This window comes from Oncorhynchus keta, chromosome 33 (genome assembly GCF_023373465.1).
Source record: "Oncorhynchus keta strain PuntledgeMale-10-30-2019 chromosome 33, Oket_V2, whole genome shotgun sequence".
NCBI lineage: Eukaryota > Metazoa > Chordata > Actinopteri > Salmoniformes > Salmonidae > Oncorhynchus > Oncorhynchus keta.
In genome coordinates, this window is record NC_068453.1 from 2,953,187 (window position 1) to 2,975,286 (window position 22,100).

The 22,100-nt window shown below is 42.1% G+C and overlaps 1 protein-coding gene across 2 annotated transcripts in view; it reads right to left on the minus strand.

Annotated features, from left to right (window-relative positions):
* Positions 1-131: 131 nt before the first annotated feature.
* The window catches only part of LOC118366049 (rap1 GTPase-activating protein 2-like), a 74,774-nt gene continuing 52,805 nt past the window's right edge, over positions 132-22,100 (minus strand). For both annotated transcript variants that reach the window (XM_052491698.1, XM_052491699.1), the window contains exons 13-24: positions 13,958-14,113; positions 13,451-13,522; positions 13,208-13,294; positions 12,821-12,964; positions 12,561-12,668; positions 12,253-12,353; positions 11,889-11,993; positions 11,620-11,740; positions 11,388-11,490; positions 11,185-11,255; positions 10,879-10,921; positions 132-10,770 (exon numbers count right to left, since the gene is read on the minus strand). In XM_052491698.1, the coding sequence (XP_052347658.1) occupies positions 10,913-10,921; positions 11,185-11,255; positions 11,388-11,490; positions 11,620-11,740; positions 11,889-11,993; positions 12,253-12,353; positions 12,561-12,668; positions 12,821-12,964; positions 13,208-13,294; positions 13,451-13,522; positions 13,958-14,113 (1,077 nt within the window). In that variant the 3' untranslated portion in view covers positions 132-10,770; positions 10,879-10,912. The remainder of the gene's footprint in view (positions 10,771-10,878; positions 10,922-11,184; positions 11,256-11,387; positions 11,491-11,619; positions 11,741-11,888; positions 11,994-12,252; positions 12,354-12,560; positions 12,669-12,820; positions 12,965-13,207; positions 13,295-13,450; positions 13,523-13,957; positions 14,114-22,100) is intronic.

The following is a 22,100-nucleotide window of genomic DNA, read 5'->3' on the forward strand; positions in this document are numbered from 1 at the left end:
CATTTCTCGCATAACTAATTTTGCAGACACAAAAAATATTTTTTAAATGTGCTGTTTCCATTAGCCCTGTCATGAGATTTTTTATCCAACATGTACTTTACTCGCATAAAAACATTCGATGGAAACCTGTCTTGTGACACAAAATACAGCATTTTATTCAGCAAATTATCCATTGGCACATAAGTAAATTTGATTTACATGTGTTAATTGTAAATTACATACTTATTATTTCATTGTCAAGACAATGGCAACACAAAACCTACATTTTTTTTATTGTTTATGTCTGACCCATATATCACAGTCATAGGGTTAGCTATGTGCTCAATCATAAATAGTATATAGGCTATAATCTATACATTACCAGGGGTGACAACAACAGACATCAGGAAACCTCCACAACTGTTGTCCCTCATCATACAATCGCACATAAATCCAAATAGGCATTTGTCAATCATATAACATACTAACATATACATCATATATTCATATACTATATTTATATGTTAAAAATACTGTACTCAATTACTTGATTCAGTGCTTGGTTATGGGGATAATTTAAGACACTATTGATAAGGGTTTACCACTTGGGTAAAATCAGGTTTAGTAAGGAGAGGTCAGGTGCATAATCGATAGAAAATAAGTACTCGTGCTTTCAATGCTATTTGTATTTTTGTATATCTTTAAAAAATAATTTTGACAACAACATCAACAGTGCAATGCAAATACAATAAAAATGGCCGCTCCCATTAGTGGGTGCTCTGGTCAGTGGGTGCACTTGACCCCAGCCCAAAGGGATTTTCCAAGGGTGGGAAGGACCAAGACCCGCCTGACATCCGGGCGAGCATGGAAGCAAGCGCACCCATAACCACCAGGTATTTTAGTGCAATTTACATGAGAGAATGAAAACAATTTTCAAGACGTGTGCTCTTTTAATATATATGCACACACACACACTGTACATACACTACTGTTCAAAATGTTGGGTCCAGTTATAAATGTCCTTGTTTTTGAAAGAAAAGCACATTTTTTTGTGGTTTAAAATAGCATCAAATTGATCAGAAATACAGTGTAGACGTTGTTAATGTTGTAAATGACTGGAATGGAGCCGGAAATGGCAGATTTTTAATGGAATATCTACATAGGCATACAGAGGCACATTATCAGCAACCATCACTCCTGTATTCCAATGGCAAGTTGTGGCTCAAAATCGCTCAAAATGGCCAGAAACAAAGAACTTTCTTCCGAAACTCGTCAGTCTATTCTTGTTCTGAGAAATTAGGGCTATTCCATGTGAGAAATTGCCAAGAAACTGAAGATCTCGTACAATGTTGTGTACTACTCCCTGCCTACTAGGCAGTTGCAAAGAAAAAGCCATATCTCAGACTCGTCAATAAAAAGGAAAGATTAAGATGGGCAAAAGAACACAGACACTGGACAGAGGAACTCTGCCTAGAAGGCCAGCATCCCGGAGTCGCCTCTTCACGGTTGACGTTGAGACTGGTGTTTTGCGGGTACTATTTAATGAAGCTGCCAGTTGAGGACTTGTGAGGCGTCTGTTTCTCAAACTAGACTCTCTAATGTACTTGTTCTCTTACTCAGTTGTGCACCGGGGCCTCCCAATCCTCTTTCTATTCTGGTTAGGGTCAGTTTGCGCTGTTCTGTGAAAGGAGTAGTACGAGATCTTCAGTTTCTTGGCAATTTCTCGCATGGAATAGCCAGTTTCAGAAGAGTTTCTGTCCATTTTTAGCCTGTAATCGAACCCACAAATGCTGATGCCCCAGATACTCAACTAGTCTAAAGAAGGCCAGTTTTATTGCTTTTTTAATCAGAATGACAGTTTTCAGCTGTGCTAACATAATTGCAAAAGGGGTTTCTAATGATCAATTAGCCCTTTAAAATTATAAACTTGGATTAGCTAACACAACGTGCCATTGGAACATAGATGCTTGCTGATAATGGGCCTCAGTACGCCTATGTAGATATTCCACTAAAAATCATCTGTTTCCAGCTCCAATAGTCATTTACAACATTAACAATGTATACACTGCATCAATCTGATGTTATTTTAATGAACCATTTTTTTGCTTTTCTTTCAAAAACAAGGACATTTTTAAGTGACCACAAACTTTTGAACTGTAGTGTATACAGTATGTGCAACATGATTACATGACACATATACAGTGGGGCAAAAAAGTATTTAGTCAGCCACCAATTGTGCAAGTTCTCCCACTTAAAAAGATGAGAGAGGCCTGTAATTTTCACCATAGGCACACTTCAATTATGACAGACAAAATGAGAAGAAAAAAAATCCAGAAAATCACATTGTAGGATTTTTAATGAATTTATTTGCAAATTATGGTGGAAAATAAGTATTTGGTCACCTACAAACAAGCAAGATTTCTGGCTCTCACAGACATGTAACTTCTTCTTTAAGAGGCTCCTCTGTCCTCCACTCGTTACCTGTATTAATGGCACCTGTTTGAACTTGTTATCAGTATAAAAGAGCAATTATTAGGAAATGGAAGACATACAAGACCACTGATAATCTCTCTCGATCTGGGGCTCCACGCAAGATCTCACCCCGTGGGGTCAAAATTATCACAAGAACGGTGAGCAAAAATCCCAGAACCACACGGGGGGACCTAGTGAATGACATGCAGAGAGCTGGGACCAAAGTAACAAAGCCTACCATCAGTAACACACTACGCCGCCAGGGACTCAAATCCTGCAGTGCCAGACGTGTCCCCCTGCTTAAGCCAGTACATGTCCAGGCCCGCCTGAAGTTTGCTAAAGAGCATTTGGATGATCCAGAAGAAGATTGAGAGAATGTCATATTGTCAGATGAAACCAAAATATAACTTTTTGGTAAAAACTCAACTCGTCGTGTTTGGAGGACAAAGAATGCTGAGTTGCATCCAAAGAACACCATACCTACTGTGAAGCATTGGGGGTGGAAACATCATGCGTTGGGGCAGTTATTCTGCAAAGGGACCAGGACGACTGATCCGTGTAAAGGAAAGAATGAATGGGGCCATGTATCTTGAGATTTTGAGTGAAAACCTCCTTCAATCAGCAAGGGCATTGAAGATGAAACGTGGCTGGGTCTTTGAGCATGACAATGATCCCAAACACACCGCCCGGGCAACGAAGGAGTGGCCTCGTAAGAAGTGGCCTCGTAGAAGCATTTCAAGGTCCTGGAGTGGCCTAGCCAGTCTCCAGATCTCAACCCCATAGAAAATCTTTGGAGGGAGTTGAAAGTCCGTGTTGCCCAGCAACAGCCCCAAAACATCACTGCTCTCGAGGAGATCTGCATGGAGGAATGGGCCAAAATACCAGCAACAGTGTGTGAAGACTTACAGAAAACGTTTGACCTCTCTCATTGCCAACAAAGGGTATATAACAAAGTATTGAGATAAACTTTTGTTATTGACCAAATACTTATTTTCCACCATAATTTGCAAATAAATTCATTAAAAATCCTACAATGTGATTTTCTGGGTGTTTTTTCTAATTTTGTCTGTCATAGTTGAAGTGTACCTATGATGTGAGTATACTTACAGGCCTCTCATCTTTTTAAGTGGGAGAACTTGCACAATTGGTGGCTGACTAAATATTTTTTTGTCCCACTATATATCAATATAACTTACTAGGAATTATTCACAACAGTGTGTCAGTTTAGTGCAAAAATATATCCAGCAAACATGTCCACATTGGCAAGATGTGAGCCCAATGGGGGCAAAAATATTGGCCCCATGTAGTCTGCCAATATTAGGCCAATGCTCCTTTGCTCATCGTCTCAACGTTGGCCCCAAAGGCATTTGTGCAGAGTGGGCAGTCCATATTTGGTAAAGGCAGCACTCACGTTGCCTGAAATAAGCCCATCTTTTACCAGGAAACATGCCCACATTGGCATGTGGAAACAGTGCGGAGAGGAAGTTTTCACCACTATTTCAATGTAATTTCTTGTCCTAGAGAGGAAATGCATGTTTAGATTCCACCTCCGAAGAATGACGAAGGCGACCCAAATTGGGTGTGGGAATTTCCACATAGAATTTCTGCATGGAGTTTAATACAGCTAATATGTTATCTGTATTCAAAAGATTAGCCAGCTGGCTCTATGACTGGTTCTGGAGCTGGATTTGTCATACACATTGATTTAGGGAAAACTTTACCACAGATGAAAACCACAGGCCTATCTTTGACTTCTCTATCTATTGTTATCTCCAAAGTTTTGGCATCTTCCATAAATTGCGCCATAGAAATAGTTAAAAAGAATAAGATGAAGCTACAGTAATATGGATATTGATTCATTTCTACATTGTAATGGACACGGTGCAATCTTTGGTAAGTAGGCTGCTGCAGGCTTAGGCTGCGGTACAGCAATGCTAAGCGAGCCCGTTCTCATGAAATGATAGGCTGCAATGATCATACATGGTGCAAATGACATGTAACTTTAAGGAGAAGGGCCTTGGTCAGAGAGGTGACCAAGAACCCAATTGTCACTCTGACAGAGGTCCAGAGTTCCTCTGTGGAGATGGGAGAACTTTCGAGAACCATCTCTGCAGCACTCTACCAATCAGGCCTTTATGGTACAGTGGCCTGACGGAAACCACTCCTCAGTAAAAGGCACATGACAGCCCGATTGGAGTTTGCCAAAAGGCACCTAAAGGACTCTCAGACCATGGGAAAAACAAGATTCTCTGGTCTGATGAAAGCAAGATTGAATTATTTGGCCTGAATGCCAAGCGTCCCGTCTGGAGGAAACCTGGCACTATCCCTACGTTGAAGCATAGTTGTGGCAGCATCATGCTGTGGGGATGTTTTTCAGCGACAGGGACTGAGAGACTAGTCAGGATCGAGGGAAAGATGAAAGGAGCAAGGTACAAAGACATCCTTGATGAAAACCTGCTCCAGGGTGCTCTGGACATCAAACTTGGGCGAAGGTTCACCTTCCAACAGGACAACACACAGCCAAGACAATGCAGGTGTGGCTTCGGGACAAGTCCTTGAGTGGCCCAGACTTGAACCCAATAGAACATCTCTGGAGAGACCTGAAAATAGCTGTGCAGCAATGCTCCCCATCCAACCTGACAGAGCTTGAGAGGATCTGCAGAGAAGAATGGAAGAAACTGTAATCGCTGCCAAAGGTTATTCAACAAAGTACTGAGTAATGGGGCTGAATATTTATGCAAATGTGATAGTTTTTAAAAATGTGTTAAGTTTTCTAAAAACCTTTTATGGGGTATTGTGAAAAAGAAAGGGTCTGAATAGTTTCCGAATGCACAGTAGATGGGAGTGGTTGAGGGTAGCTGAAGGGTGAGACTAAAAACAAACACAAGATAACTAATGTAAAATATACTGTGTCTGTAAAATTGATATAGTATGTATAAGCTGTCAGTAGAAGCCTAAGTATTGTTGTCCATTAGTTTACTCCAATTAGGGGAGGGGTGGTAGTGTTAGGGGAAAATAATAAAGGAAAATATATTTACAAAAACAAATATATGGGGGATTTGAAATGATGCAGACAATTACATTGATAGAATATCTATCTGCAATATTAAAGTTGATCTACCATTTTAAAAAATATAAATAATGTGCGCTCTATTCACAGCAGTCTATTCCTAGGCGCTTGAATTTCAAGTTTGTGAGTTTCAAGTTTGGGGAAGCTTACAATTTATCCTACCATTTCTACCGAAACTGTGTGCTAGTTATGTTTTTCATATGCGCATTTTCGTGGAACAGTTTCATTTCAATAGTAATGTTTTCAATTCTCAAAATTATTGTCACCTGGTTAGTAATACAAATCGGAATTAAAATGATAAAAATCTAAAATTATAATTCCACTAATGCAAGAGCACCAGCTTCTGCCATATGGACACATTGATTCACCATGAGCCATTGGCGGCTAAAGAAATGAGAGATCGCCAAGGCCAATGTAGCAGTAGGCCTATAACTTCCTTTGTCAACTAAGTAAATATACATAAATCCGACAAATAAAAACAGTAAATATCCTGATGACAATGCAGGTTCTTTCAATTGCATTAATCTCTCTACTTTGCCTATCTGCCTCCCTTTCTATCTGTCTTGAATTGCACTATCGCTAGCGAAGTGCAACATTGTAGCCTATCAACTCAATCAACTGCCTCAATTTGTCGGGTCATGGACTAAATGGTGTCGAAAGCGTTCCACAGGGATGCTGGCCCATGTTGACTCCAATGCTTCCCACAGTTGTGTCAAGTTGGCTGGAATACTTTTGGGTGGTGGATCATTCATGATAAACCTTGGAAACTGTTGAGCATGAGAAACCCAGCAGCATTGCAGTTCTTGGCACAAACCAGTGTCAAGAGTTTGGTTCTTGGTAGCCGTAGCCTTTTAAATGTCTGCCATATTACCAAAGAGGGTACAGTAGAAATTCACGATCACACTTGTAGGCAATGTCATGGTGACGTTGGCTAACACGTCATCGAGTCTAACGGCCGTCTGCTCATGTGCAGGCCGTCAAATCAAAGGCACTCCTTCGATATAAAGTTCATTTTTACAAAAATGAAAATGTGTCAGTTTGTAACTTTCATGAGGTTGGAGTAATAACATGTTCAACTACTTAAGATATTGGCTCGAATCTAGGTTGTGTTTTTACATGTAGAGAAAATGAACAGAGGAAGAATTTTGAATTTCTCTCATTGACTACCCAAACCCCAGCCTGGTCTGTTTGGCAAGTGTTCCCGCAATGGTGGGCCTCTGGGTTTAGAAACTCTTTGATATTACCTTGCTAGCCCGTGTTGTGTGTGTGCGGGCAAGTCGAAAAGACATGTTGACTCACTCTACTTGTAGAGAAATGCCAATGCCATCCTCCTCTTTCATGTTGCCTAAACAGTCTGTGACTGTCATACAGTACACACGTTTAGTTTTTGCTGTCCTAGTCTACCTGACTAAAACGATTACTTGTTAGCCTAACTTCCTTTCAAGGGCAAAGATGCACCAGGCCAGCTAGTTAATAACATTAGCCTACTACATCTAGCTACATGTTGAACTTCCATCCTCTCAGGGCAGCGGTACAATGCATGAATTTATGGTTGGATCAGAATCACAGTTGTAAGTATTGGCCAGCATGGAGAATTAAGTAAAACCACAACTCCAAATCCCTATCTCCATCCATGACTAATTTAGGAAATGGATGGTTTTAGCTCGCTAGCCACCGGAGGACGACGACACAACGAGATGCAACAATACGTTTTTTTCCTGTGAATTACGTTTGGCTTCTGATATGATGTGATGTGATTGGTGTGAAGCCAAATCCAAGCTGGCTTCCCCTGACACTTTGTTGGTGCACCAGGACCATTCACATTGTGCTATCTAATCTCCAAACGAGCTTCAATGCCATACAACACTCCTTCCGTGGCCTCCAACTGCTCTTAAACGCTAGTAAAACCAAATGCATGCTTTTCAACCTTTCGCTGCCTGCACCCGCACGCCTGACTAGCATCACCACCCTGGATGGTTCCGACCTAGAATATGTGGACATCCATAAGTACCTAGGTGTCTGTCTTGACTGTAAACTCTCCTTCCAGACTCACATCAAACAAATCAAATCGAGAGTCGGCTTTCTATTCCGCAACAAAGCCTCATTCACTCACGCCGCCAAACTTACCATAGTAAAACTGACTATCCTACCGATCCTCGACTTCGGCGATGTCATCTACAAAATAGCTTCCAATACTCTACTCAGCAAACTGGATGCAGTTTATCACAGTGCCATCCGTTTTGTTTCTAAAGAACCTTATACCACCCACCACTGCGACCTGTATGCTCTAGTCGGCCGGCCCTCGCTACATATACGTCGCCAGACCCACTGGCTCCAGGTCATCTACAAGTCCATGCTAGGTAAAGCTCCGCCTTATCTCAGTTCACTGGTCACGATGGCAACACCAGCGCTCCAGCAGGTGTATCTCACTGATCATCCCTAAAGCCAACACCTAATTTGGCCGCCTTTCGTTCCAGTTCTCTGCTGCCTGTGACTGGAACGAATTGAAAAAATCGCTGAAGTTGGAGACTTTTATCTCCATCACCAACTTTAAACATCTGCTATCTGAGCAGCTAACCGATCGCTGCAGCTGTACATAGTCCATCGGTAAATAGCCCACCCAATTCACGTACCTCATCCCCATACTGTTTTTATTTATTTACTTTTCTGCTCTTTTGCACACCAGTATCTCTACCTGCACATGACCATCTGATCATTTATCACTCCAGTGTTAATCTGCAAAATTGTAATTATTCGCCTACCTCCTCATGCCTTTTGCACACAATGTATATAGACTCTTCTTTTTTTTCCTACTGTGTTATTGACTTGTTTATTGTTTACTCTATGTGTAACTCTGTGTTGTTGTCTGTTCACACTGCTATGCTTTATCTTGGCCAGGTCGCAGTTGTAAATGAGAACTTGTTCTCAACTAGCCTACCTGGGTAAATAAAGGTGAAATAAAATACAAATAAAAAACAGCTGAGATCGCTCAGTTTAGCTCAACGACAATTGGATATTATTAATTCAAAAAATTATCAAGGGAGGCCAAATGCTTGCTGGCTTCCCTTGCGTTCAATGCTACAATGTCATACTCCTTTTGACCAGACAGCATCAGATAGATGGGCTACACATACTGAGACAGATTGGGGCTGTTTTGCTTGCTTTGATGCTTTCTCCGGTTAGATACATTTCATTCAATTCACAAGAGGCTGAATGTATGAAACACAGAGAGACAAAAGACAATCATTTTGTATGTATTTTTCTTTTTTTGGGGGGGAGGCCTGGATTCTCTTGGCATCAATAAATACATGCTACTGGCTTGGTGTGGACTGGCCCGTGTTGGGCTGATGTGGGATTGCTGTGGGCTAGACCATGTTGGGCTGGTGTGGGCCTGGTGTGGGCTAGCCCATTCCCACCTTGCCAATCGAATACCCACATGGGGCCAATAGAGTGATGTTTGCTGGGTACATTTGTCTTTTTCTTTGATTTTGCATTGTCATTTTCTCTTTTGCATGGATGATTGTTTCAGACAGAGAAATAGAACAATTAGAACAGAATCAGGAATCACTTTATTCCTTCTGAACAAAAATATAAATGCAACATGCAACAATTTCAACGATTTTACCGAGTTTCAGTTCATATAAGGAAATCAGTTAATTGAAATAAATGAATTAGGCCCTAATCTATGACTTCACATGACTGGAAATACAGATATGCATCTGTTGGTCACAGACACCTTTGAAAAAAAAGGTAAGGGCGTGGATCAGAAAACCAGTCAGTAACTAGTGTGACCACCATTTGCCTCATGCAGCGCAATCTCCTTCGCATAGAGTTGATCAGGCTGTTTATTGTGGCCTGTAGAATGTTGTTCCACTGATTGTCCATGGCTGTGCGATGTCGCTGAATATTGGCGGGAACTGGAGAAAACTGTCGTACATGTTGATCCAGAGCATCCCAAACATGCTCAATGTGTGACATGCTTGGTGAGTATGCAAGCAATTGGAAGAACTATGATATTTTCAGCTTCCAGGAATTGTGTACAGATCCCTGAGACATGGGGCCATGCATTATCATGCTGAAACAAGAAGTGATGGCAGCGGATGAATGGCACGTCAATGGGCCGCAGGATCTCATCACGGTATCTCTGTGCATTCAAATTGACATTGATAAAATGCAATTGTGTTCATTGTCCATAGCTTATGCCTGCCCATACCATAACACCGCCGCCACCATGGGGCACTCTGTTTTTAACGTTGACATGAGCAAACCACTCGCCCACACGAAGCCATACACGCTCGCTGTCTGCCATCTGCTTGGGTACAGTCGAAACCGGGATTCATCCGTGAAGTGCATACATCAAATTAACATTTAATTCTCTGCCAACAGCTGTGGTGGATATTCTTGCAGTCAGCATGCCAATTGCATGCTCCCTCAAAACTTGAGACATCTGTTGCATTGTGTTGGGTGATAAAACTGCACATTTTAGAGAGGCCTGTTATTGTCCCCAGCACAAGGTGCACATGAAATGATCATGCTGTTTAATCAGCTTCTTGATATACCACAGCTGTCAGGTGGCTGGATTATCTTGGTAAAGGAGAAATGCTAAGTAACAGGGATGTAAACACATTTGAGCACAACATTTTAGAGAAATCATATTTTTGTTCGTGTCGTTCAGGGATCTTATTTCAGCTAATGAAACATGGGACCAACACTTTACATGTTGCTTTTATATTTTTGTTCAGTGTAGAAATTCCAGGGACCCTCAGATTGAAACATTTGTATGACAAGCCATGATTACTTTTCCCTTTCCAAGAATGGCGGTCTGGACATCAATATTGCCTCCATTGGTGATGCCTATGGCCAGAGTTTTTCCTGGTTAGACCACATGGTCAGGAAAAACTTCTGGCCTTAGTGATGTTGAATTGAATCTATGCCTTACAGTTCTGTGTGGTATTGAATGCAGTGCAGTTGCTGACAAGGACCCATGTTAGAGCCACTCATAGAACTTTGATCAGTGTTCAGGAAACAACCACACAGACAGCTGAATATGAAAGGACCATTATCCACTAGGCAGAGCAAAGCTTTGCCTGGGCCTAAAACTTCCACTGTAGTGTGTGTACCGAATCATCCATCTTGAGCCATTTCTCTTCTTTCAACCTCTTCCTCAGGTTGGAGGGGCCTTCTCTCTCTTGTTATTTATCTCCACCCATCCCTAATGTACTGCCCTTCATACCTCCATCCCATTTGAACTGAGAAAGTGGGAAAAAGAGAAACAGTTCCAACCACAAAATGAGAAACAACAGAGTGAGAAACAAATTAAAACACAACACATTTCAATTTACAAGAGCCTCCCTCACCTGTTTTATCTCTCTCTCATCCCACATCTGTCACCTAGTGTCCCTGTTAGAAAGACAGGAGGGGCTGGTGACACACACAGGTTCTCTTTCTTACACACACACACACACACACACACACACACACACACACACACACACACACACACACACACACACACACACACACACACACACACACACACACACACACACACACACACACACACACACACACACACACACACACACACACACACACACACACACACACACACACACACACACACACACACACACACGCACACACGCACAAACACACACACTTACTGTCGCAGAGTGACTCAATTTATCAAAACGGAACTTCAAGTTGGATCTAGGAGAACTCTTATTCTTTAACTCTAGATTGAAAAGAGAGAAAAAAACAAGCGTTTATAAACAAACATTTCCTCTGATGTAATAACTAAGAAATATTTACGTTAAGTTAGAAAGGTACGATTATTAAAAGCACAGGAAGCTGTTGTCGTGGTTACCAGTGGGGCTGCGACACATAATGACAGGGGTCCCTGAACTCTGACCTTCAACAGTGAGGGAGGGGCTGTGAACAGAAAGGAACACTGAGGGTGCCAGGGTGTTCTAGAGAAAGACATGGAGAGGGATGGAGAGATGTAGAGAAGGGATAAAGTGAGAAATACACTACACATACACACATTCTCATTCTCTTTGAAGCACGCACATTCACTCAAACAAACAGGTCCCACTCACAAGGTCAGTGTCGGTGGCCTCTCCCTCTCCTGCTGCACTGCTGAAGCTACTTGTACTAGATGAGGAGTGTGAGACGTTTGTCCTGCTTGCACTGCCCTCATTCAACTTTACACTGCTGGGCCTAGGGGGGGTGTAAGAGAGACGTTAGTCCTACTGCTCCCCTTTAACTTTACACTGCTGGGCCTAGAGAGAGAGAGAGAGAGAGAGAGAGAGAGAGAGAGAGAGAGAGAGAGAGAGAGAGAGGGGGATCCAATTTGGGGGAAACACACCTTTCCTTAAGGGAGGCCTCTGGAGAGCTGGGGTTAGAGAGGGTCTCTGACCTCACTTCCTGCGTGGGGTGGCCAGTATCAAAGCTTCTCTGGTCACTATGGAGACTGTAAAGGACAAAAGCGTCACTATCATGTACTAAATCTTTGTATCTTAATGGTTTTAACAGAGTCCCATTGAGACCAAGGTCTCTTTAGCTAGGGAGCCCTGCGTCGTACAATTACAAAATTACAAATACAAACAAAAAATCATGAAAAACTATTCCATTCCTCAATGAACACTCTGAACTGCCCGAAAGGCACCAACACATTCATTACATCTATAGATGTAGATCACATCTATAGTCTCTGTGTGTCTGTGTCCTACCTGCGATGATTGTGGTTATGTCTCTCTGTCTGGCTGTCTATACTGAGCAGACGAGGGAAAAGACCAGAGCGACGTTTCACTGGAGACTTAACATTAGTTGCCTGAGAGAGAGAGAGGAGTAGGGAAGAAGTATGGAAAAGAGATCAAGATGGGTGAGAAGTTGTAACAGCATTTCATCAACTATAAGACTCACTGTCCCCCTGTCCTCGCCTTTTTAACCACCTATCATCCCCACTCCCACCTACTCTCTCCCACCTCCTGACCTCTGCCTCCACTTCTAATCACCCCCCCCCCCCACCCCCTCTCACATCAGAGCTGCTGTGGAGCAGAACCCCTCCACTCAGACTGGTGGACAGGCCACCTCCTCCACCCTTTGCCATCATCTCCATGGAGACACTCCTTCCTCGCATCGCCCTCTGAGAGAGAGGGAGGGAGAGAGAGAAAGAGAGAGAAAATGTATTCTTGTTCACTCATTAATTAATGCCTTTTTGAGTTCAAATATCTGGAGGTAGGAGAGAAGGAAACATGAAAAGAGAGAGATAGTTGTGTGTGTGTGTGTGTGTCTGACCTTGATGGACTCCAGCAGTCCTCCGTGGCCATGTCCATTCTCCGCCCGCTCCTCCTCGGGGCCGATTCCCACTCCCAGCATGCACTGAGTGTGTCTGTGCAGCTCGTCATGTAGACCGTCGAGCAGGGCCGCCCGCGTTCGCTCCTACACACACGCAAGTAATATAAACCACATAAAATGCACTTAAATATGTTATACATTTGACCTGAGTTCAAATCTTGACCTTGTGGTCTATGACTTGAGAGACCATTCAAGACCACATAAACACGGTTTTGGCTTGGGTCTGAGGTTGTCCTCCTAGGTTTAGGTGGGTCTGAGACTCCCTCTGTAGTACGCAATGTGCTTACCATACAATATAATCATTAAAATAACTTATTTATTACCCACCTCCAGCCTGGCGAATCTGTCACTCTTGTAGCAGGCATTCTCTGCATTGATCAACTTAGTGAGAAGATACTCTCTGAACTCTGGACCCTGGAGGAAGAGAGAGGGCGAGAGAAGAAAAACAGACTAATGCAACAAAAGGTCTCAAACCCCAGAGCAATTATTCATGAATAGGTATAAGCTGAAATCTATTTGAATTCTCTCGGAATAGACCATGTTTCCTAAATCTCTCCAGGCTGCTCTCACCTTTTTAAACACTGCTGGACTGGGGAGGGGCGGGCCAAATGGAGGTACACCCTCTCGGGCCGTGACTGACACCTGTCAATCATAACCATCATGACCAGAGTTGTCATCATGTGCATGTGTATGTTAGGTTAGAGAAAGGGTAGACAACTTGATTCAGCCATGGGCTGATTTTTATCGGCGCAGATGGTCAGGGGGCCAGAACATAATTATAATAAATTGTACAATGCAAATTGACCAAAACTAAGCCCAAAAATAAATTGTATTCGAAAATAACAATAATTTCATACAATCATGTCTCTTTTTTTATTCATGGGAATACTTGGGAACAGATTTCCAAAATTAAAAAAATGTTTTGTTGAATTCCTGGTGATTTTACCAAATGACCCCCAAAAAAAAAAAAATCTTTGTTATTATATATTTGTTTACAAAAACATATTTTGGGGGCCCAAAAATATTACTTGCGGTGTTGCCGACCCCTGGGTTAGAGTGTGTTTGTTTGTTCAGTACCTTGTAGGTGGTTTGTTGGGTACAGGGGTTGTCCACCTGCACCAGTATGAATGCGTGGAGGAAGTTTGAGGCGATCATGTCTGCTACGAAGGGTGTGGCCTCTTCCTGGAACACCACTCCTACGATGTCATTTCCTATGTGTCGCTTCCTCTGGAGCTGTGGGGGGGGTTACTCTCATCAATTTCTATTTCATCAAAAGTTACGAACCAATGTTTTGGTAGCAAGCTACTACCTTTGTCAGGGTTTCTTTCAAATACTTATTTCGAAGTATGACATGTGGGGGTTAGCTAGGAACTCTTACTCTCTCAGAAGTACCTATTAAAAGTGTCTGTTGTAGACAGGTGACCCTCACTTCCATAAAAGGAGCCACTCTCCCGCCCTCTGGTTATTCTCGCTTCTCTTTGTCACAAATAGTGTCACTCACTACTCTAGCTCTCCTAATATTGACTGGATACCCGTTGCCTGCTTAATCTTCTCACATGCAAACCTTGAAGGATTTTGCTTGGTCTTCAGGTCTTCAGACCCTGTCGAGAGGGCGATATTTTTTGTGCAAGATACTGCGCTGTGTACAGACCCCCCTGCACACTCAATGTCATCAAGACACATAGAGTTTCCTTGTTGGCCTATTTGGAGGGGAAACTTTTATTAAAGAATGTGAAACAATATAGTCTTTTGGCTGATTTTCATTAAGTCATGTAGCTGTTTTTATATGGCCTAAAGTAAATGTGTTCACATGGGCAGAATATTATCTATAGGCTATAGTATACCTGAATGTTGATCAGTTATGAAAATAAAACAGTTCATTTTGGAAAAAATGATTTTGATAAAAGAGACAAAAATATTATCTTTGTCACATGACCATATAAATCAAAACATCGTGATTTTAGAGAGACGGTGAAAACAATAATCCACGCTTAAGGGAACTACAGTCAATCTGTTACTGGGCTCTCACCATCATCATTAGGCTATTCACATAATTCAAATGAATTCAAGTCACATGCACAATGCACGGGTCTACTTTTTATTTCTCAACTCAAATGTTGAGCTTAATATCGACTATTTTACAGAGAAGATCATGCGCATTGGTCATTACGAGTGCATAGGACGAATAGGGCGGTAGGCTACATTTAAACCATTTTTAAAATATGAAATGTTCTGTTAGATTAAAACAATTCCATATGTTAGCATAAGAGAGAAAAAGTGAATGCGCTGTTGCTACCAACTGAAAAACAAAATTGTTAGTCTGGAGCCTGCTACAAGTGTCCTCTGTATGGACACGTTTTAATATTGTAATGGACAAAGATGAGAAGAATGTTGATTTGGCCAAATGCAGGCTACTGTGCAACTCGCTATTCAGGTAGGATGCAATTTTGGAACTTTAATTTATTTATTTGTTAAATATTTATAAATCACTTGTTTTATAATTATTATTATTGTATATCATTTTTGTTGGTTAAAATAAGTTTGATCTGTCTTTTTAATTGGGCTCCATTTTTAGATTAAGAACGGTTATAAGGAGGGGAGACTGGGGATGGTTGTAACATGGGATAGTTGTAACACTCAATATTTCTAATCAGGAACAAGCTAGAATCATGTGACTCACTGTTCACATGCTCAATTTAATCCTCAACCCTCATGTGAAGAAGTAAGACCCTGTGATAGGCTTTGATAGATTTTGAGGTAAGAAAGAAAATGTTTTGACCAAATGTTTGTGAAGGCATCATCTGCTTTGTAGTTAGATTCACTAAACATGTGAGGTTTATGACCAGTGTTTATACACTGAATAATAAAAAAAATTAACAACACCTGCTCTTTCCATGACATAGACTGACCAGGTGAAGCCAGGTGAAATCTATGACCCTTTATTGATGTAGCTTGTTAAATCCAATCAGTGTAGATGAAGGGGAGGAGACAGGTTCAATAGGGATTTTTAAGCTTTTAGACAATTGAGACATGGATTATGTATGTGAGACATTCAGAGGGTAAATGGGCAAAACAAAATATTTAAGTGCCTTTGAACGGGGTATGGTAGTAGGTGCCAGCCGGTTTGTGTCAAGAACTGCAATGTTGCTGTGTTTTTCACACTCAATAGTTTCCTGTGTGTATCAAGAATGGTCCACCACCCAAAGGACATCCAGTACGTACTACAATTTAATTCATTACCCTCAAGCCATAAGACTCCTGAACAGGTAACCAAATGGTTACCCGGACTATTTGCATTGTGTACCCCCCCCCACCCAACCCCTCTTTTACGCTGCTGCTACTCTCTGTTTATCTTATATGCATAGTCACTTTAACAATACATTCATGTACACACTACTTAAATTGACCCGACCAACCAGTACTCCCGCACATTGGCTAACCGGGCTATCTGCATTGTGTCCCACCACCCGCCAACCCCTCTTTTTACGCTTCTGCTACTCTCTGTTCATCATATATGCATAGTCACTAACGATACCTACATGCACATACTACCTCAATAAGCCTGACTAACAGGTGTCTGTATATAGCCTTGCTACTCTTTTTCAAATGTCTTTTTACTGTTGTTTTATTACTTTACTTTTGTCCTCAAAAGTGACTGCACCTGTCACACCCTGACCTGTTTCACCTGTCTTTGTGCTTGACTGTGTTGTCCATTTTCCTCATTATCCCCAGTGTATTTATACCTGTGTTCTCTGTTTGTCTGTTGCGCCTGTGCCTGCTTTCCTAGTGTGTTTTTCTAGTCTTCCCGGTTCCGACCCATTCTGTCTGCCCTGACACTGAGCCCTCCTGCCTGACCATTCAGCCTGCCTTGACCTCGAGCCTGCCTGCCCCCACTGTACCTTTCAGACTATGACCTGATTAATGAACTTCTGCCTGTCCCCGACCTGCCCATTGCCTGCCCCTTGTATTTCAATAAATATCAGAGACTCAAACCATCTGCCTCCGGTGTCTGCATCTGGGTCTCACCCTGCGCCTTTATAACACCTCAGCAATTTATAAATATTTTTGATCTTAAATTGAGATTTGAACCACCGACAGTTGAATTTGAAATGAGGAAGAATGCTTTAGGACTACCAGAGTTACTGCAATAATCAAACAATATAATTCTTATCTTTATAACAAATATTCTGATAGAAAATGAACTAATTAGCCTCCTCCTGTACTTCTATATCTGTATAGCAGATGCAATAGCCTATCTGACATATCTATCTCTGTCTCCGGGCTAAGTCATAGCTTCTCTTCATTTATATTAATTTTTTAAATATTAATATCATACAAAACAATAGGTTTTTGCATATGCTACACATCGAAACACAAGGAATAGTGTTTTTGTAATTAGTTGTAGGCTGTTTTTAAGGACACAAATGTGTCTCGTTTGGCGAACATCCCTCGTTTATTAATGGCGCTGGCTGTGTGGGCGGACGCCCTAATGGATTACACACCCAGTGCATATTGATGACCAGTAAATGTCTCAAATGTCCAATAAATTTAAATCTTCTTGGTCACTAGTACGGAAACCTTGCTGTGCAGGTCAGTCACATTTCAGTCTCCAATTTTAAAATTGAAAAAAAAAATGCAGACAATTGACACAGACTTTCCATATTGGTGCCGATCACTAGTAGCCTAATAACACTCCTCCAAACTATGGTTGAGAAACATCATGTTTGAGACCCTCGAGGGAATTGGCCCGAGTAAGCCGCTATTCAGAATATCTAATCCAGTTACTCCCAAAGGGCTGTCTACTATTACGAGGGGATAGTGGTGTGGGGGCTGTGCTTTGGCAAAGTGGGTGGGGTTATATCCTTCCTGTTTGGCCCTGTCAATGGGGTGTCCTCGGATGGGGCCACAGTGTCTCCTGACCCCTCCTGTCTCAGCCTCCAGTATTTAATGCTGCAGTAGTTTATGTGTCGGGGGGCTAGGGTCAGTTTGTTATATCTGGAGTACTTCTCCTGTCCTATTCGGTGTCCTGTGTGAATCTAAGTGTGCATTCTCTAATTCTCTCCTTCTCTCTTTCTTTCTCTCTCTCGGAGGACCTGAGCCCTAGGACCATGCCCCAGGACTATCTGACATGATGACTCCTTGCTGTCCCCAGTCCACCTGGCCGTGCTGCTGCTCCAGTTTCAACTGTTCTGCCTTATTATTATTCGACCATGCTGGTCATTTATGAACATTTGAACATCTTGGCCATGTTCTGTTATAATTTCCACCCGGCACAGCCAGAAAAGGACTGGCCACCCCACATATGCTCTCTCTAATTCTCTCTTTCTTTCTCTCTCTCGGAGGACCTGAGCCCTAGGACCATGCCCCAGGACTACCTGACATGATGACTCCTTGCTGTCCCCAGTCCACCTGGCCGTGCTGCTGCTCCAGTTTCAACTATTCTGCCTTATTATTATTCGACCATGCTGGTCATTTATGAACATTTTAACATCTTGGCCATGTTCTGTTATAATCTCCACCCGGCACAGCCAGAAGAGGACTGGCCACCCCACATAGCCTGGTTCCTCTCTAGGTTTCTTCCTAGGTTTAGGCCTTTCTAGGGAGTTTTTCCTAGCCACCGTGCTTCTAAACCTGCATTGCTTGCTGTTTTGGGTTTTAGGCTGGGTTTCTGTACAGCACTTTGAGATATCAGCTGATGTACGAAGGGCTATATAAATACATTTGATTTGATTTGATACAAGCTTAAGTTCGCTATGAAATCACCCATTTTCTACTGGGTTCTACTTTCAATAGCCAACGGTGACTTAACTAAAGTCTCCACCATGCAGCAGAAGTGTGACATCCGCATGTTGGTGCATTTTTGGTGTGTTTTTGTCGTGGAGATGGTACCTTCCTACACTCTGTTTTCCATGGTCCTATGCACCTTGCAGGATATTTTGGCTGGAGAGAAGGTTCAACTTTGATAAGGTCATTTTTCCACTTTCTCGGCCTACCGAGGCACTGACAGTGGCCGTCCGAATATCCATACTGGTCTCCCCTGATTTAAATAAAAGTACAAAAAAATTATAATACTTGTTTCGATGTATCACATGTAGGGAATTGGCCAACTCCTGTATCATAAAACATGCTCTCTGAAGCCAGGGTATTCCCAACATCAGCAACCCTCAGATGTTCCGTAACTAAGAAGTACTTACCGAGAAGGTGTAGAGACACATCGAGTACTATTTAAACAATTTCACATACTATAAAACTGTTAGTATAGCATGTGAGATTTTGAAAATACTCTTCTAAATGTGTCATCGAATGTGCGATTACATTGACTTCCGCCATTCGTTCATTTTGGTACAGAGCATCAATTTATCTGATTGCTGTCAAAGTTCAGAAAAGACGAGTGAATTCTACTTGATAAAACACAGAAATGAGTATGCAGTTTTCTAGTATGGGTATTCGGGCACGGCCAGTGATAGTTTATCCATAACTGTAGTCTCTAAGGGGGCCACGTCGTTTACACCCAGACTCTAAGCTTTTAGCTCATTCTGGGACATGTCTATTGTGCTTAAAATCATTTCACAGCAGCTATTAACCACTGGAAAGTGTGAAGACATAATAGTCCTCCTTCTTTCGCTTTACTACTGCCCTTAGCGTCCCTAAGCGTGTGGGTGGACTGTGCTCTACCAGTCACTGTTCATGCCCACAGTATATACAGGGGTTTTTCAGGTTTAATTACCTAACCCCATTTTTGGGCTGGGTCAACCTTTTCCCCTTGTCGCACCTTGGAGCCTATGGCTTTTCCTCTGTCGCCTTACCCAGAAACTGAAGGCGGATTTTCCTAATTCGGTGGAGACACGCGAGACCTCAAGAGTTTAACCAATCCTGTGAATGGGTTTGGTAACTGAAAGACAATTTAAGATTATGTAACCCCGGTTCGCTCATAATAAGAGTGCGATGTATCACTGCATTCATAGCAAGATAAGCATGCTTGAGAATAACCAAAGGGCGGGAGAGTGGATCCTTTTATGGAAGTGATGGTCTCTCCTCTCTCGCCAGAATTAATTCACACCCCTTGACTTTTTCCACATTTTGTTGCGTTACAAAGTGTGATTAAAAGTGATTTAATTGTCATTTGTTTGTCAACAATCGCCTCAAAATACTCTGTAATGTCAAAGAGGAAAAAAATTCTAACATTTTAAATTAGTTGATTCAGCCTATTGCTGACAGGTGTATAAAATTGAGCACTCAGCCATGCAATCTCCATAGACAAACATTAGCAGTAGAATGACCTTACTGAGGACCTCAGTGACTTTGAATGTGGTACAGTCATAAGATGCCACCTTTCCAACAAGTCAGTTCGTCAAATGTCTGCCCTGCTAGAGATGGTCAACTGTAAGTGCTGTTATTATGAAATGGAATCGTCTAGGGGCAACAACAGTTCAGCTGCAAAGTGGTAGACCACACAAGCTCACAGAACGGGACCACCGAGTGCTGAAGCGCGTAACGCGTAAAAATCATCTGTCTTCCATTGCAACACTCACTACCGAAGTCCAAACTGCTTCTGAAAGCAATGTCAGCATAATAACTGTTTGTCAGGAGCTTCATGAAATGGGTTTCCATGGCCGAGCAGCCACGCACAAGCCTAAGATCACCATGTGCAATGCCAAACATCGGCTGGAGTGGTGTAAAGCTTGCCGCCATTATACTCTGGAGCAGTGGAAACGTTCTCTGGAGTGATGAATCCCGTTTCACCATCTGGTAGTCCGACGGACGAATCTGGGTTTGGTGGATGCCAGGAATACGCTACCTGCCCCAATACATAGTGCCAACTGTAACGTTTGATGTATGATCTGTTGCTGTTTTTCATGGTTCGGGCTAGGCCCCTTAGTTCCAGTTAAGGGAAATCTTAATGCTACAGCATACAATTACATTCTAGATGATTATGTGCTTCCAAATTTGTAGCAACAGTTTGGGGAAGCCCGTTTGCTGTTTCAGCATGACAATGCTCCCGTGAGGTCCATACAGAAATGATTTGTTGAGATCGGTGTGGAAAAACTTGGCTGGCATGCACAGAGCCCTCACCTCAACCTCAACACCTTTGGGATAAATTGGAATGGCGAATGCGAGCCAGGGGTAATCACCCAACATCAGTCCCCGACCTCATTAATGCTCGTGGCTGAATGGAAGCAAGTCCCCACAGCATTGTTCCAACATCTAGTGGAAAGCCTTCCCAGAAAAGTGGAGGCTGTTATAGCAGCAAAGAGAGGATCAACTCCATATTAATACCCATGATTTTGGAATGAGATGTTCGACGAGCAGGGGTCCACATACTCTTGGCCATGTAGTGTATCTTGATTAGATAAATGTTAAATAAGTATTCAACCCCCTGAGTCAATACATGTTAGAATCACCGATGGCAGTGATTACAGCTGGGAGTCTTTCAGGGTAAGTCTCTAAGAGCTTTGCACACCTTGATTGTACAATATATTTCAAAATTCTTCAAGCTCTGTTAAGTTGGTTGTTGATCATTACTTTGCCATTTTCAAGTCTTTATTTGTATCATTATTATTGAATGACAAAACATACAATCTACTTACAGTGAAGCTGCTCAACATTTACATGACATTCATTCATCTAACAGACTCCAATCCAGAACGACCCACAGAAGCATTGAAGCATTGAAATTCACTGCTTGGCTGAAGGACCTTACAGATAATTGTATGTGTGGGGTACAGAGATGAGGTAGTCATTCAAAAATCATGTTCAACAATCCTGAACTTATTTAGGCTTGTCATAAAAAAAAGGGTTGAATACTTATTTGTAAGACATTTCAGCTTTACATTTGTATTAAATATAAAAAAAAATCAAAAAACATCTTTCCACTGACATTGTGGGGTATTGTGTGTAGGCCAGTGACACAAAATGTGGAAAAAGTCAAGGGGTGTCAATACTTTCTGAATGCACTGTTGGTGCATTAAAAACGGACTAGCTGGAGCTCGCTGGTTACTTAATGCTGATTTGATTGGATCTGCCCACTATAACTGGTTGTCTAGTTAGAACATGAGGCCTGTGAGGGAACATTTTATTGTCTGAAGAGATACGCCTTAAATTGTAAACAGCATCTCCTCTCACTCCATCTTGGTTTGTGCAGGTGACTGTGACCTCCTCCTCTGACCAATTGGCAGTACGCCCAGAACATTGCTCTGGGAACCAAAAGGAGTATCTCAGT